This window comes from Lytechinus variegatus, chromosome 7 (genome assembly GCF_018143015.1).
Source record: "Lytechinus variegatus isolate NC3 chromosome 7, Lvar_3.0, whole genome shotgun sequence".
Taxonomy (NCBI): Eukaryota; Metazoa; Echinodermata; class Echinoidea; order Temnopleuroida; family Toxopneustidae; genus Lytechinus; species Lytechinus variegatus.
The window spans coordinates 35775959-35792967 of NC_054746.1; the positions used below are offsets into that span (position 1 = coordinate 35775959).

Genomic DNA, 17009 nt, shown 5'->3' on the forward strand with positions numbered 1-17009 from the left:
CCACCAAAGAGATGAACTGAGGATTGCAAAAATGTAAAAATAAATCTTTACTGTGATTTTATACCTCAATGATTATGACGCCTCTATACTACTTATTACCTGTATTAAACAAGCAGTCAACAACAAAAATCCTGGAAATCAGGCATCTACATGTACACATTATTGAAATATGTCAAATATATATTGCTGCCAAGAGATAAATTAGAGTTAGAATTCAAGTCATATACATGTATGGGTCAATAAATAATTCTTCTGCCTACATACCAAAGGGGTGATTCTGGTTGAACGGATCCATTATAGTCCTACTTCTGTCTAAATCGTATTATATTCCTCATAATACGATTGAATCTGATAGCAATTTACAGGGATTGGTTGATTTGCAAAGGTTTACTACAACTTATTTTTATATCATGGGGGCACCTCAATCTTTTTACATCATTATACACAGGTTGGGGAGGCGAGGAGCACACTTAATGTGATCCCACATGTTCCATAAATATAAAACATCAATTCCCCCTCCCAGTGTTGTTGAAAGTGCTCTTCCTTTGAAAATGATTGGTTGTTTTTTTTTTTGGGGGGGGGTCTTTGCTGGCAAATTGGCAAGCACTTGCATCCATTTTCGTGGCTTGATATAGATTTTTTTTCGAGAGAGTGGGGAGGGGTTTTTAAACCTAAATAATATTTCAATGCCCCCTCTTCTGAGAAATTCTGAATCTGTGTAATGTGAGTTTAAGGAAGGAAGGAAGGATATCTTGAGCTATCAGAGTAATACTATGTAATCTGTCACAGATATCGACCAAGGAAGTACTTCTCCACACTTTGAAGCCACCATAGATCCTGAATGGGATTAGACCTAACATTACAGTTCAGTCTGCGAGCACCATGCATTCGTCCTCTGCACTTTCATATCAATTTCTATGGTGATACGTTCTTATAATAATAGTATGCCTTTGTACACAATACACACATCAATACAATTTCTTTATTTCTAAAATAAGACAAATACTTTCAATATCAATGTATACAAGTCTTGCAAGATTAATATACAAGTAATTTACATACAATTCTATTCAGGGATATTAGAAAGAGAGAGTGGGGAGGGGTTTTTAAACCTAAATATTTCAATGCCCCCTCAAAAAAAAATTATTTCAAAACTAAAAATCAAGCGCCCAGTAAAATGTTTCCAAGCTCTGAATGACATGTTCATCAACACCTTCTGGTCTACATAAGAGAATCAAGGGTACATGTATGTGTTAAATGCATTCCTGAAGGTCTTCATAACTTTTATCTTTAGCTGTTTTATAGACATAATCTAAAAGCTGAAAGACAACACAATAGATGTTTACCAATTTGGACATGTTCAAATTGACTATCATCTAACACTGTCTGACAAAATATCGCTCAGACAGAGACTGACTGTATCTCAGTAGACAGTAATATGTGACACAGCCTTTTCTTATAAACCAAGATCATGCATGAAGTGAAAGGAAATGATGACATTAGGTGTCTGTCTGACATAAACAAGAGATTTATGATATCTTCCATTGTGATGTCACGGTATACATCACGAGTTCACAGTGTGGGGTACCAGTATGCAGTGTATGTACGTTTCCTGTTTAAAAAAGCAAGCACATACAATTCTACATCCAAGAACAGTACAACAAGAATCACAGTTTTCAATGATGTTTAATTCAAAATATGGTTGTATTCAAACTCCATTGTATTTTTCATTGTCATGCATATAAAAAATGTTCAAAATGGGCAGTTCCACGGTTACGGAGTGACATTCAGAAACAACCCATATTTAAATAGTTATTTGCAAAGAAATGGTACCTGACAGTAGTTGCTGAAACCCACTTTTCAAAATAACGAAATTCATTATTTTGATCCACTGAATTAATGAGATATGAATATTCATAATCATGGTTACAGAGTGACGCAAAATGGACATGCATATTTGAGGAGAAAACATATTGCTCGAACTCTGTGAATTTTGAATTGCTATCATAATTTTGATTTATTGATTGGATTCTATGTTGTTTTAGCTTTAATATGCTGCATTACATTAAAAAATTGGTGTATTATTTCATTAATTACGACTTAAAACGTAAACCCATACCCGGTTACGGAGTGACATGAGAAATATCCACTCACAGGCAACATAAAATGAACTTGTATCTTAAAATATTTGTTCGATATGATGTAAAATGATAACCTTCAGTCTATCCAAAAGGAAATTTCACAAAACAAGCAATAGTTTTCTGTTAAACTGAAATTAAGTAAAAAACAATATATGTAGTCCCATGTATAGAATTTCTTGTACAGTTCGGATTCTCCTATATTGCGTAAAAACAAAAAATTGTGGCTAATTATGCTCCCCTTTTGTATTCATAAAATTCCATGAGTTTTGATAGAAAATTTTGATCCAGATTTGAAATAGAGCCAATATAAATTTTTGGAAAATGTCCACTTTTGCTTGGAATTGCCCAAATACAGACATGTATTAAAAAGCTTATGAATATTAAGTGAACACACCCACGTGCTTCCCAAGAATAAAACTCCTAAAGGGGAAGTTCCCACTTACATTTATGTATACACAGATTGTTACAATGATCACTGAATCCACCAAAGGGTTAACTTCTAAAACTTCAATTCTTAGATATTACAGTATGTATGTGAACAGTTCCCCCATTAATGTGTATTACAAAAATAGATTCCATGAAATTCATTTGGGGGGGGGTGAGTTTGCAGAAGAAGCATGCATGGATTTTTGACCATGTAACACATCATCTTGTGGATGTGAAGAATAACATAATCTTTAAAGATAATAAAAACAACTATCAAATAAATACAATAAATAAAAAAATATATATTAAAATAGAATATATATTATGCAAGTCTCCATAAAGAAAGAACATCTACAATGTTTAGAAACTCTATACATCATCTCATCACACTGTCAGTTCACTATCTGACACCATACAGGTGTACATATATATATGACAGGGTGATGACAACCATACAGGGAGGAGATATGTTCAGCTAATATCCTCTGTCAACAAAACACAAATCTAACACATGTATATGGAGGTCTTTTGTGTCCTGAATGAGGTCAACTTTCGAAGGTGGGGAGCAATGGTATGGTCATCACTGAACAGCCTTGGTGTATGAACGGTCAAGAAATCTTTTGAAGAATTCAAGTCAATTAAATTCTGCATAAACACAGGACTGATTGTCATCCATATTCTGGACTGAAGGCTGGACTGTTATGATAGGTGGCCATTAAGAGATTCTGGCCAATTAATTTGTACATTTAAACTTGGAACTACTGTCAAATGAATGAAAGAACTCCAGTCTCTTGAATATGTCATAAGGACTACTGAATTAACATCTAAAATTCAACCCAAAACAATCTTTTCAACACTATTAAACTTGATAAATATGGTGCATATTGCACAAATTGAACATCATTTTTCAAGTGACCAATGTTAAAAGAATTACCACATGGACTTTCAATAAAGAAAACACAAGATTTACAGAGGAGTGCCCATATATGGTGAGAATCGAGAAAATATTACAAGAATCATACAGGCTCCATTTATAATGCAAATGCCATGGTTATAAATAACATTTTATATGAGTGAAATATAACTTGCGCTGTTCAAAAAAGTGGGAGGTAGACATATAATGAGTAGGGTTTTGGAAAATTCAGTATTTTTTCTTTCCATTAACCATTTGATTTTACTTAATCTAATTCATTGTTTAATACAAATAAATTCTGTTAATTTGTGATGGTTTGGGTGAACAAACACAGATACATTTGCTGAAAAACCATTGAGTTTAGCTTTTAAAGTGAACCTCCACCCCAAGCATTCCTATAGATTTTCTCCATTTATTCTGGTAAACAAATGTATATGTACATGTAACTAGGTAATTGTGTGATGAAAATTATGATGTAATGACAAGTGCTTTTCAAGCAATTTTTTTTTCAACATCTTTTACTTTTTTATTTTATAAAAAAATTCTCCACCACAAAAATATAGTCAATAGAAGTTTTCTATCCATTCTATAGGCATATCATAAAAATTGTAGCTCTACAGTGTACGATGTTTTAATGCCCCTCTGATACAATAATTTAATAAACAACTTCATCAAATGAGACAATGTGTCACAGGTTTGAGGTCAAATTTTGTCACAAACCACTTGAAGTTTTATAACCTGAATACCACAGAGAAGCAGAATACATGTATTCTGCTTCTCTGTGGTATTCAGGTTATAAACATAAACATGTCTGAACATGGCATATATGCCATGTTCAGAAGATCACAGAATACATGCTGTTTATTGTCTCTGCTTAGTACGTCAGTTCTTCAACTTCTTAATTTAATTGATAAAAAGTGAGATCGCTGAAAGAAATGGAATAATCAACTAGGGATGGGGGAGGGTGTCTTTATGCAAATTTACTTCAGTTCTTTTTCCAAACTAAGTGATTACTTGTATAATGCTCTCACATAAAATGTCTATCTTCATTACATACTCTTTAAGAACTGAAACTTTCATGATTTTTATGTATAAAAAGCAAATTAAAAAAAGACTGTCCTAAAGCATCATTCCCATGATCTCTATAATCTTGTTTCACTCACTATACACTTGAAATAGTTCATAGTAATTAAAATCATGATGTCCAGCACACATCCCAAGTGTACAGTATATCACATAAAAACTTCGATTTGATTAGTAATCAAGCTGGATCGACCTATACCCCTTTCATAAACCCAATTATGCGGCTAATAGCAGCATAATTTGGTCGTAAAATCGGAGGAGGACCAGAGTTATCCGCATTATTTTGATGCTGCAATTATCCGCATAAAAGCGGCATCGGGACCAGATTTTGATTTTATGAACGCATTCCCAAAGTAATGCGGATAATTGCCATGGTGCTGTCACAAGATCACCCTTTTCCAACGCAACCCCATCGGAGGGGGAGTGTGCAGTTGCCATGACGATTATCTGCCTTTTTCAGGACGGGCGCTCGTAAAAATAATGCAGATTATTTTCGGAGTTTGTGAACGCAATTTTTTATTGAATTATCCGCATTACCCTTAGGCGGCTAATTGGAAGATGGGTTTATGAAAAGGGTACAAGAGGTTACTGTGCACAGTATACATAATGTTGTGTATTCTGTCACAGCTAAAAAATGAAATTAATTAATTCAAGGATAGCAAAATTTAAGTGCTTTATATTATAAACACACATTTTCGTATCCCTGTGATGCTGTATATGTATACATGTATGTACATTGTACAATGTACGTTCATGTTATATTTTCCAAGCCTGCACTACAGACTACAATGCTAGAGGCTCATAAGAGTAATACCCTTTTTACACAGGATTTTCTTAACCCCGGACTATCGCTAACCCCGTACTATCCTTAACCCTGTACTATTTTTTTTTCCTTTTCACACATGCCAAATTGTTATTGCTATCCCCGGATAAGGAATGCTTGCTTTTCACACACGAAACTCGCTAACCCCGGACTAGTGGTAGCTCATGAATATTCACGAGCGTCGATGAGGAAAGTATTAAAACACGAATTCCAACTCGCTGACTTTTTCTCATCACCGTGTTCGCTTTCCATGAATATTCATTATGCTTACCTCTGATTGAACAACAGGGCCGGCTCTGTTGCGGGGCATGAATGGGAGCGCTTAGCCCACTTTCGTTTTACACTAGAGATCTTAACCCCGCAATTGCTGGGATAACCCTGCTTTTTTTGCAGGGCCAAATAATCCCGTACTATAGGTGGGGTTAGCCCACTTTGCAAAAATGCTGTGTAAAAAGAAAGTGGGCTAAGCTTAACCCCGTACTATAGGTGGGGCTAAATGGCAATTTAGCCCCACCTATAGTACGGGGTTAAGGAAATTTTAGCGTGTGTAAAAAGGGTAGAAGAGATCAACATCATGCAAGCTCTGTATTTTAGTGCTGTAGCATGCATAAATCATTCCATCCATTGTTTATTATGTAATAACACAATTCTGATGAAGATTACAAACAGGAGACAATATAAAGGCATTTATACAAAGCATGTATAGAAGCCATTCTAAATCCTGTGGTTTATAAACCTTCCTTTGTTTTCCCCTATGTAGCTGTGCACAGTTTCTTGCCTCTAATGCCATAGACAAAGACAGGATTATTTATCCAATGTACTACTTATAATAGGATTTGACCAAGATGTAGAGATCAAGTTCAAACCAATCATCAGTGGACCTCAGAGAAACGTTTCATACAGAAACAAATTTGCTCTCAGTCAAATGCAATGATTTCTACTTCAAGAAACCCCTCCCTCCCTGTGGATGCACTAGACCAGGCCTGCACTAGACTGTCTAAACAAAGATATCTCTGTATGTTTCACAAAGAAAAAATGCCAAAAATGTGCAATTTCACTTTTCTCTGTGGGGCTGCCAATGCTTCACATTAGTACCTCATATCACTATCAGGCCATTCAAGTCAAAATTGATACAATCTCTCAAGATTTTAAAGGAGAATGAAACCATTGGAACAAGATAGCTTGTGTGAAAACAGAAAAATAAAAGAAACAGATCAACGAAAGTTTGAGAAAAATTGGACAAATAATGAGAAAGTTATGAGCATCTGAATACTGCAATCACTAATGCTATGGAGATAGCAAACTGGCAAAGCGACAAAGATGTGTGATGTCACTTGTGAACAACTCTCCCCATTACTTTATATATTTCACTTGAATTACCTCTTTTATCACATCTATACATAGATCATGTGTTCTTTCTACATGAGGGCATGTAATACATATTTTTTAAGAATACATCATGGATAAAGAGTTTGTATCATCATAAGAAAAAGAAAAAAGATACATTTTGAGGGTATTTTATAGTCCACCAAAGGGAAAGTTGTTCATCAGTGACATCACACATCCTTGTCGCATTGCCAATTGGATGATCTCCATAGCATTAGTGATTGCAATATTCAAAAGCTCATAACTTTCTCATTATTTGTCCGATTTTTCTCAAACTTTCTTTATTCTTATTCTTTGATTTTTCTGTTTCTACAAAAGCCTATTTGTTACAAAGGTTTCATTCTCCGTTAAATGAGCTTTGTTTTGGCAGAAAAATAAGTTCTCCACATTTTATCGTTCTACACTGCAATGTAAAACAATTACAGAAAAGTACACATTTAACAGAATGAACATATTTTCATCTTGTTTCAGTTTTGTTTTCCCCATGAAATAATAAAATTTGCTTTGGGGTAAGAGAAATCTTAAGTAAAATTTCCAAGTTTAAGTAACATTGAAAAAATCCTACATATTTTCATCTATGGTGTAGGCTTTTTCAAATATTTTACCATTGTAACACATGCATACTGTGAATAATTTGTTTGAACATCATTACCAAGTACAAACTCTATTTGTAGTACCAAATTTTTCACCACAAAACATTAACAAATAATTTACAAAAATTACAATTGATGCATTAGTGCACGCATGATGCAGAAAGGGGGCGGATCACCCACCAGCTTTGTTTTGGCTCAATCCACATGGCTGGAAGCAAACTAGCACATCATTCCCCACAAAATTTATTAACCAGATTCATGGACGGTCAGGCATAGGGTATTTTCAAAAGAACAAAATTACTGATAAATACCACCCAGCTATCAAGTGTCAAGCTTGGGGACAGTATTACTTCATAGTGAAATGAGAACAAGAAAAAAAAACTACTAACAATGTTGACACCAATTTAAATAACTCATGTCTAGCATGATAATATACACCTGGCACACATAAGAATTGACTGCAGATACATCTTGTTCAATGAATACAAGGACAAATTGTACAAGTCCAAAATGTAAAGTTGATTGGGATTATTTGCACTAAAGATACTTTCAACAGCATAAATGATAAACAAGTGGAATGCCTCTGGCCGTCTCACCTGCATCACGCGGTTCAATATAGCAGCAGTGCTGACTTTGAATACTACTCTAACTCGCACAAGATGTTCAGTGATACATGGTTACTCTTATGTCCACTTGTTATGAACTAGACCAATAAACTTACAGAGATATGATGGTTATTCAACAAAAAACCCCAACATGGCCAAAGTTCATTGACCTTACATGACCTTTGACCTTGATCATGTGACCTGAAACTCGAACAGGATGTTCAGTGATACTTGATTACTCTTATGTACAAGTTTCATGAATCAGATCCATAAAATTTCAAAGTTATGATGGTAATTCAACAGATACACCCGATTCGGCCAAAGTTCATTGACCTTTGACCTTGGTCATGTGACCTGAAACGCGCACAGGATGTTCAGTGATACTTGATTACTCTAATGTCCAAGTTTAATGAACTAGACCAATAAACTTTTAAAGTTATGATGGTAATTCAATAGATAACCCAGATTCGGCAAAAGTTCATTGACCCTAAATGACCTTTGACCTTAATCATGAGACCTGAAACTTGCACAAAATTTTCAGTGATGCTTGATTACTATTGTGTCCAAGTTTCATGAATCAGATCCATAAACTTTCAAAGTTATGATGGGAATTCAACAGATATCCCCAATTCGGCCAAAGTTCATTGACCCTAAATGACCTTTGACCTTGGTCATGTGACGTGAAACTCATGTAGGATGTTCAGTGATACTTGATTAACCTTAGGTCCAAGTTTCATGAACTAGGTCCATATATTTTCTAAGTTATGATGACATTTCAAAAACTTAACCTCAGGTTAAGATTTCGATGTTGATTCCTCCAACATGGTCTAGGTTCATTGACCCTAAATGACCTTTGACCTTGGTCATGTGACATGAAACTCTAATAGGATGTTCAGTAATACTTGATTAACCTTATGGCCAAGTTTTATTAACTAGGTCCATATACTTTCTAAGTTATGACGTCATTTCAAAAACTTAACCTCAGGTTAAGATTTGATGTTGACGCCGCCGCCGTCGCCGCCGCCGTCGGAAAAGCGGCGCCTATAGTCTCACTTTGCTTCGCAGGTGAGACAAAAAACCCCAACATGGCCAAAGTTCATTGACCTTACATGACCTTTGACCTTGATCATGTGACCTGAAACTCGAACAGGATGTTCAGTGATACTTGATTACTCTTATGTACAAGTTTCATGAATCAGATCCATAAACTTTCAAAGTTATGATGGTAATTCAACAGATACACCCATTCGGCCAAAGTTCATTGACCTTTGACCTTGGTCATGTGACCTGAAACGTGCACAGGATGTTCAGTGATACTTGATTACTCTAATGTCCAAGTTTAATGAACTAGACCAATAAACTTTCAAAGTTATGATGGTAATTCAACAAATACCCCGATTCGGCCAAAGTTCATTGACCCTAAATGACCTTTGACCTTAATCATGAGACCTGAAACTTGCACAAAATTTTCAGTGATGCTTGATTACTATTATGTCCAAGTTTCATGAATCAGATCCATAAACTTTGAAAGTTATGATGGGAATTCAACATATATCCCCAATTCGGCCAAAGTTCATTGACCCTAAATGACCTTTGACCTTCGTTATGTGACGTGAAACTCATGCAGGATGTTCAGTGATACTTGATTAACCTTATGTCCAAGTTTCATGAACTAGGTCCACATATTTTCTAAGTTATGATGACATTTCAAAAACTTAACCTCAGGTTAAGATTTCGATGTTGATTCCTCCAACATGGTCTAAGTTCATTGACCCTAAATGACCTTTGACCTTGGTCATGTGACATGAAACTCTAATAGGATGTTCAGTAATACTTGATTAACCTTATGGCCAAGTTTTATTAACTAGGTCCATATACTTTCTAAGTTATGACGTCATTTCAAAAACTTAACCTCAGGTTAAGATTTGATGTTGACGCCGCCGCCGCCGCCGTCGGAAAAGCGGCGCCTATAGTCTCACTTTGCTTCGCAGGTGAGACAACAAAACTGTCTTCAAGTACATGAACATGACAAAGATTATCTTTGAAACATTCCTAATTATTATGATGTCACCAAACCATCATGAAACAGCTATAGGTTACCACCACTTTCAATATAGGCCTACATGTAGCTGACTAGAAACTAACATGCAATAATTATTAAATATGATGCACACTGTGCAATGTGAAGCTCTGCCAAGGTAACCAGCGAATAAAGCAAATTTCATTAAGATATTATGGCCATTTATTATCTGTAGCCCATATTGCACAACGCCTACTTAGCTTGTTGTACGCGAGCAAAGGAAGGCTGAATCAAATGTCAAACATTCTTTCAAGAAAGTGATATGGAATTATTTTACAGTATACCAATATCTAATTTATCCAAATGAATTCAGCTCTCACTTAATAAAACAAGAAATGTGTTGATAGTAAAGACAAATCTGTCACCCATATCTGAGTGAAACTGGGGAACTGTGTTGATCCACATTCAACAATAAACAACAATGGGTGATTATTTTGAGATAAAAATACCCAAACATCAATAAAAAGTCCAGGTCAATTCAGCATTAATGACTAATAAAACTCAGCTATGCTTTCCTTGCATACATGTACAATGTTTGACACTCCCATTTTCCCTTATCACTCTTTGACAACTAGAATGTCATCAAGTCTAGATGTGTACAAAGTCTAAACTAAGTTTTGACTCTTATCTCACTGTAGGCCTACTTTATTACAGAAGAAGCAAGCAGCAAAGTGAGCTTGCTGCCAAATAAAGGATTCCCTGAACTTTTATTATGGTATTGACTTCAAATACATAAGGTTAGATTTTGTTTCTGCCACCTGATTTTCATATTACCTAATTACATGTATTACAAGGTTCAATCGGGATGCCTAGTAAAATAGGGGAAGAGTTTGAATTGCCATCGAGGTATATGACTAGAAGCAACCAGAGGACTAATGGGTGACAGGCCTCTCCAAAGGACTTTGCAAACGGGGTTGACAATTTTCCACAAGGCATTGGTACTTTTATTTAGTTTTAAAATCCAGGAACAGTAGTTTAATCATCCGAAATCTTACCTTTAGATTTGTGATACTAGTTTTCTTATCCTCCATAGAAATGATACATGACGACCCAAGGTTGATCTCCCTGCATTTACAAAGAAAAAAAATAGAGAAAAAAGGTACTATAAATATGTACATTCAACTTTGTTAAAGGCTTTTTTAGACAAGGCAGGAAAAAATGAAGGAGAAAGGAAGAAAATTTGAGAGAACTCAAATGAAAAGGAGCTATAGTATTAATTCTTTTAAAGAAGAACAAAGATTAAAAAAAGCAGTGGCAAAAATAATCAATTCTTGACTGGTTGCCAACCAAACTCAACAAAGAAGAAGAAAAGAAGGGCTCTCAAAACCACAGAAAAGTATTAGTACTCCAGTTTGAATACACTGTATTTCATGAAATAAGAAGCAAAATATCAGTTGCAGGAGATTCAGGTTATAAATCATTTTTGAAAAACCGTTCTACATTAATTAATTTCATCATGAATATGTGCAATTAGCAAGCTTGTGACACTTGTTCCATTCTATTTTACAAATACAGTTATTTCAATTGATCCTCTAAGAGTACAAACACTGGTTCTGAATTTATATTCTATTGCAGAACTAAAGTACTATACACTTTAAAAATACATGTAAGTAATTAAGGTAATTTCATACATTTTGAAAAGGAAAGTTCACGTAGGGACGCAACATAATTAACTCATTCATTGCATATTGAAGACAAAATGTGAAACTCTTTCAACAAAATAATGCAATATCTTAAAATCCAATAACTTGCCATTTTTTGTACAATTTCAATAATTTTTTAGTGATTGGCTGTTCCATTTATTTCTCTTTGATTTGCACTTTTAATGTCAAGCCTGGAACAACCATCTAATGACTGGTTCTAAAGGAGGAGATTCTACACTTTGCAAGCAATATACTCTATGGCATAGGATACATGTAGCTCCATCAAACCCAAGCAGATAAAGTACAAAGAAAGGTGCCAAGTCCAGACATAATGTTACATTTGAGAAAATATCATTTAGACCTTGAATGTTTGTGGTCTATTTGAAAATTCTATCTAATTAAGTATTGAGTAAATAAAAGTACACTGTATTTGATCAGAACTTGGTTTATCTGATAGTCCTGTAAGTTAGTGCTCTGATTAAAAACATATTGACCTTTATTCTAAAGTCTGGTTAAACTTTTGTCCTAAAATTTGAAAGTACAACAAATTATAATTTTTAATTATTTGATTGCCAAATACTGTAAGATTCACCCATCATGGCTTCGTGATATTCAAAGTAACTAGTCGCATTTCTTTTTAAATATTGTACTTTTACATCAAACAAAAAAGTTTCTTATTTATTTTAACACGATTAAAACTGTTTTAAAATGTTGCTACAGTATTTCCTCTAATTTTTTCAAGCTATACACCGTTTGGGAGTTCATGGATGACTACTTGATTTCCACTGAACTTCTAACATAATTTTTTTTCAAGGAATTACTATCCCAAAATCATGGAAAATTTAATGTAAAAGCTTCTGATGACAAAAATTAAAAAGAATACCTTTCTTTAATAGCTAATATTCCAGTCTCAAGAGATTTTTACAGGCCTACACCCTAGACAATGCTCAAACATTCAGCCATAAAACAAACTCTTAAAGAATGGTAATTATTTCCAACTGAAATGTAAATTTTACATAAATAATCATTATTTCTTAAATAATAATTTTTCTACATTATACATATATATCTGTATATAAAATTGTTCTACAAAATGGAGTCTCATAACGTAACTCATCATAGCTTCGTCATAAAAAATTGAGTCAAGAGTCAAGCCTCTTGTATTACGCAGCTTGGGAAGATTTTGCAGTTGCCACCAGGAGATTGATCTGGTATTAAAGAAACCTCTTATTTTTCATGTGTAGAGTGTTAATTTTTTTTTCATGGATTAGGTATATAAATGTATAACAAGTGGAATGCCTCTGGCCGTCTCACCTGCATCATGCGGTTCAATATAGCAGCAGTGCCGACTTTGAAAACTACTCTAACTCGCACAAGATGTTCAGTGATACATGGTTACTCTTACGTCCACTTTTTATGAACAAGACCAATAATCTTACAGAGATATGATGGTTATTCAACAACAAAAAATCAACATGGCCAAAGTTCATTGGCCTTACATGACCTTTGACCTTGATCATGTGACTTGAAACTCGCACAGGATGTTCAATGATACTTGATTAACCTTATGGCCAAGTTTCATGAACTAGGTCCATATACTTTCTAAGTTATGATGTCATTTCAAAAACTTAACCTCAGGTTAAGATTTGATGTTGACGCTGCCGCCGCCGCCATCGCCGTCCGAAAAGCGGCGCCTAAAATAAATAACCTTTTTTTAGCAATTGCCAACGGTATGTTAAAGGAGAATGAAACCATTGGAAGAAGATAGCTTGTGTGAAAACAGAAAAATCTAAGAAGCAGATCAACAAAAGTTTGAGAAAAATCGGACAAATAATGAGAAAGTTATGAGCATTTGAATATTGCAATCACTAATGCAATGGAGATCCTCCTATTGGCAATGCGACAAGGATGTGTGATGTCACCGATGAACAACTTTCCCTTTGGTGGACTATAAAATACCCTCAAAATGTCTCTTTTTGCTTTTCCTTAGGATGATACAAACTCTCTATCCATGATGTATTCTAAAAAAATATGTATTACATGCCCTCATGTAGAAAAAACACATGATCTATGGATAGATGTGATAAAAGAGGCAATTCAAGTGAAATATATACTAAAGTAATGGGGAGAGTTGTTCACAAGTGACATCACACATCTTTGTCGCATTGCCAATTTGCTATCTCCATAGCATTAGTGATCGCAATATTCAAATGCTCATAACTTTCTCATTATTTGTCCGATTTTTCTCAAACTTTCTTTATTCTTATTTTTTTATTTTTCTGTTTTTACACAAGCCTATTTGTTCCAAAGGTTTCATTCCCTTTTAATGTTGATTTTTTAGGGGAATCTATCATTGTTTACTACTAGGGGTTTCAGTCAAGTGACATTTCTTGTTGACCACGAGCGGTCCCCATGCACAGTCAATGGGAGCCCATTTACTTTGTACACACTCACACATGAGTATTTTGTTTCCTTAGGCTCAGTACATTGTTCTGATTGGTTGAATCCCCTCATTATTATAGAGAAACTGATGAATAAACATCTAAAATTAACATGAAAAAAATATCTATGTTTATTGTCTTTGAATTGACATGATCATTGAGAGAATATCTTCAGCTGGCACCCCCAGAAAGAGTCATTGTGATTTGCTATTTTTTGGTATGTAGCATTACTATTCATGAAGTTTCTTGATTTTTAATTGAAAAATGGCCATGCACCGGTCGGTAGAGTAACATGATGGTCCAGTCATTTTTGAGCGATTTCCAACTTAGTCCCCTGTCGATGATGATGTCATTGTCTTATTTCGAGTGGATTCGTCCACTGATCAAGAGAGGTGGCAAATAGGAAGGTCACAATTTTTACATAATCATCTTTATCTTACACGTTTAAAAATCATTGAAAAAATAATTTCATACAATTTCACAAATTTATAAGATCAATAAAAAACTCAAACGACCATTAAAATCATTCATCGAAAATGAATTCCACCTTAGGAATAGTTTGTTCCCTGTAGCGAATGGTATCGTGCCACAACAAAATTTTGTAACACAACACAACGCTTGGATCGAGCTCAATTCTTCTACGACTAAGCATGATCAATGGTCTCTAGTCATTAAAATTATCATTTTCGACACTTTCCTTAGAGAATTTACTATTTTGATAACGTTGATCCACATATACAGAAAAATGTGTGACCCTCTAGATAACTGAAAAAACACAAATATTTTACTTTAGATTATCGTCTGGAACGAACACACCATATTTTTACAACATGAAAATCTTTGAGTGGGGCTGTACTGGATATCTTCAGAAGAGTCTTGTCATTTCAAGTCAGAAATTATCATCACTTATTTTCTTTTATGTGGAATTCGGTGCTTCCTTAAAGGCTATGATATGAAAAGTTTTTAAGGAATATTGCATTATTAGCCTGACATGGCCTGGCTGGGTCAGAAAGGGGGGTGGTGGCAAATACTACTGTACATTTACAGCAACAACTACAGTGCTACACACTAGGCTCCGTTAACGATTTCATATTTCATTAATCAAGTTCAAGGTCATATGTGAATTTCCCACCCCCCAAAAATGGTTGAAAATATAACTGCTAACTAAGTTACTGCTAAATGACATAATAAAGCTCAATCTGCATTAAAAATTCCTGCAAAATTGACACTAGGAGGAAAATATGATGCAATTATGATTTCATATTTCATTATCAAGTTCAAGGTTATAACACATGAATTTCCCACCAATGGTTTAAAAAATAAATGTGCTTACTGCTAAATGACATAATTAAGCTCAATCTGTATTAAAATTCCTGTTGACCTGACAGTAGAGGGAAAATATGATAAAATTATAATTTCATATTTCAACTTTTCAAGGTCAAGTTCAAGGTCATGACACTTCTGATTTTCCAGGTAGTGGTAAAAATACATATTTTTAAAACTTAAGAATAGCATTAGAGAGCATATATTCAACTCAAAATTTCAACTGTGTAACTGACCTGAAAGGCAAATATATTGAAAAATAAGCAAAAATTATGATTTAATATTTCATAAATTTATTACTGATGACCTTGACCATGTAAAAAGTACATCAAAGCAAAATATAATATCTTTACTAACTTCCTGCCAACTATCATACCTGTAATGCAAAAAAAAATATTATGTCAGGTTTTGCAGGTTGCCATTCTCACAACAAAGTAAAAAAAAAAAGAATGACTATGTCCAATTGCCAAAAAACTGGGCATAACTAATGTCATGACTTGTCAGGTCAATTTTCAAAATTCAAAGTGTTCTGAGATCTGGAAGAGTACCTCTCAATGGTATCATTTGCAAAGCTATTATCACAAGTTTAAAAAAAAACACCTAAATTGCCAATATTACTACCTTTGTCAAAGGCTTTGACACACAGGTCTACATGTACATGTATAAGGCCTGTGTCTAGGCTCCATGAATGATAAAGACAAAATAATCAAAATAACACCACGGAGTCCAGCTCTAGGCTAGCCTAAGTTAAACTACAGGGCAGTACCAATGCCATGGCAATGCCAGCTTTTATACTAAGCTAACTCAAAATTTAAACTGCAAATGATTCAATTTTTTTCAAAGCCCGCCCAGCCCTCGACTCTATTCCTAAAAATGAAAAAGAAGTTCATTCAAAGAAACCATCATGACCATAGTATTAGTAAACACACACAAAAAAAAAGAAGGAAGCAGTGCCAGTGCCGATGTGTGCCTGGCTTCAGACAGAGGCTTGACGTCGGACTTGACATAAACAAAGGCGCGGAATTTTTAACTGTACGGACACGAGTCACGTAGCCAGCCAGTGCAGCGGCCTGGTGTGACCTTGCACAGCCGGTGAGATAATTCTGCAAGACCAGTCGTGCTGGGTTTTCGGACAAAATTCGATCAGTCATTATTTCACGCAAAAAATGCATCAAAAATTTACATGATTATGTTAAGCATACTAACCTTGCATTTATAGGCCGTACTCTCACAGCAACTTTTACAGAAGCCATGTTTTCTTCTCCATAAACATCCTCCGATAAGCAAGAAAACTCTCGATCATCTGTTCATTGAATCAATGTTGTTGTCACATGATCAACGAGTTCAGTTCTTTCAAGTCATCCGCAGACGGCGCTCTGCAAAGTCTAGCTCGATCTCACTCCCAAAAGGAGCTTTTTGTGGAAGAATTACTAATTTTTTTTTTTTATACCATTTAAGGTTCATGTTTTGTGCAATAGGGATAATAACAAGCCCATTGACAATACTATACTTCCCTTTTTTCTAATACACGAGTACTAATTAATTAAACACA

The 17009-nt window shown here is 34.7% G+C and overlaps 1 protein-coding gene across 1 annotated transcript in view; it reads right to left on the reverse strand.

The window, feature by feature from the left end:
- LOC121419136 (kinesin-like protein KIF16B) overlaps nt 1-16805 on the reverse strand; it is a 74907-nt gene extending 58102 nt beyond the window's left edge. Inside the window, exons 1-2 of the mRNA XM_041613464.1 lie at nt 16664-16805; nt 11046-11115 (exon numbers count right to left, since the gene is read on the reverse strand). Of these exons, the coding sequence (XP_041469398.1) occupies nt 11046-11115; nt 16664-16710 (117 nt within the window). The 5' untranslated portion in view covers nt 16711-16805. The remainder of the gene's footprint in view (nt 1-11045; nt 11116-16663) is intronic.
- Between the last annotated feature and the right edge of the window lie 204 nt (nt 16806-17009).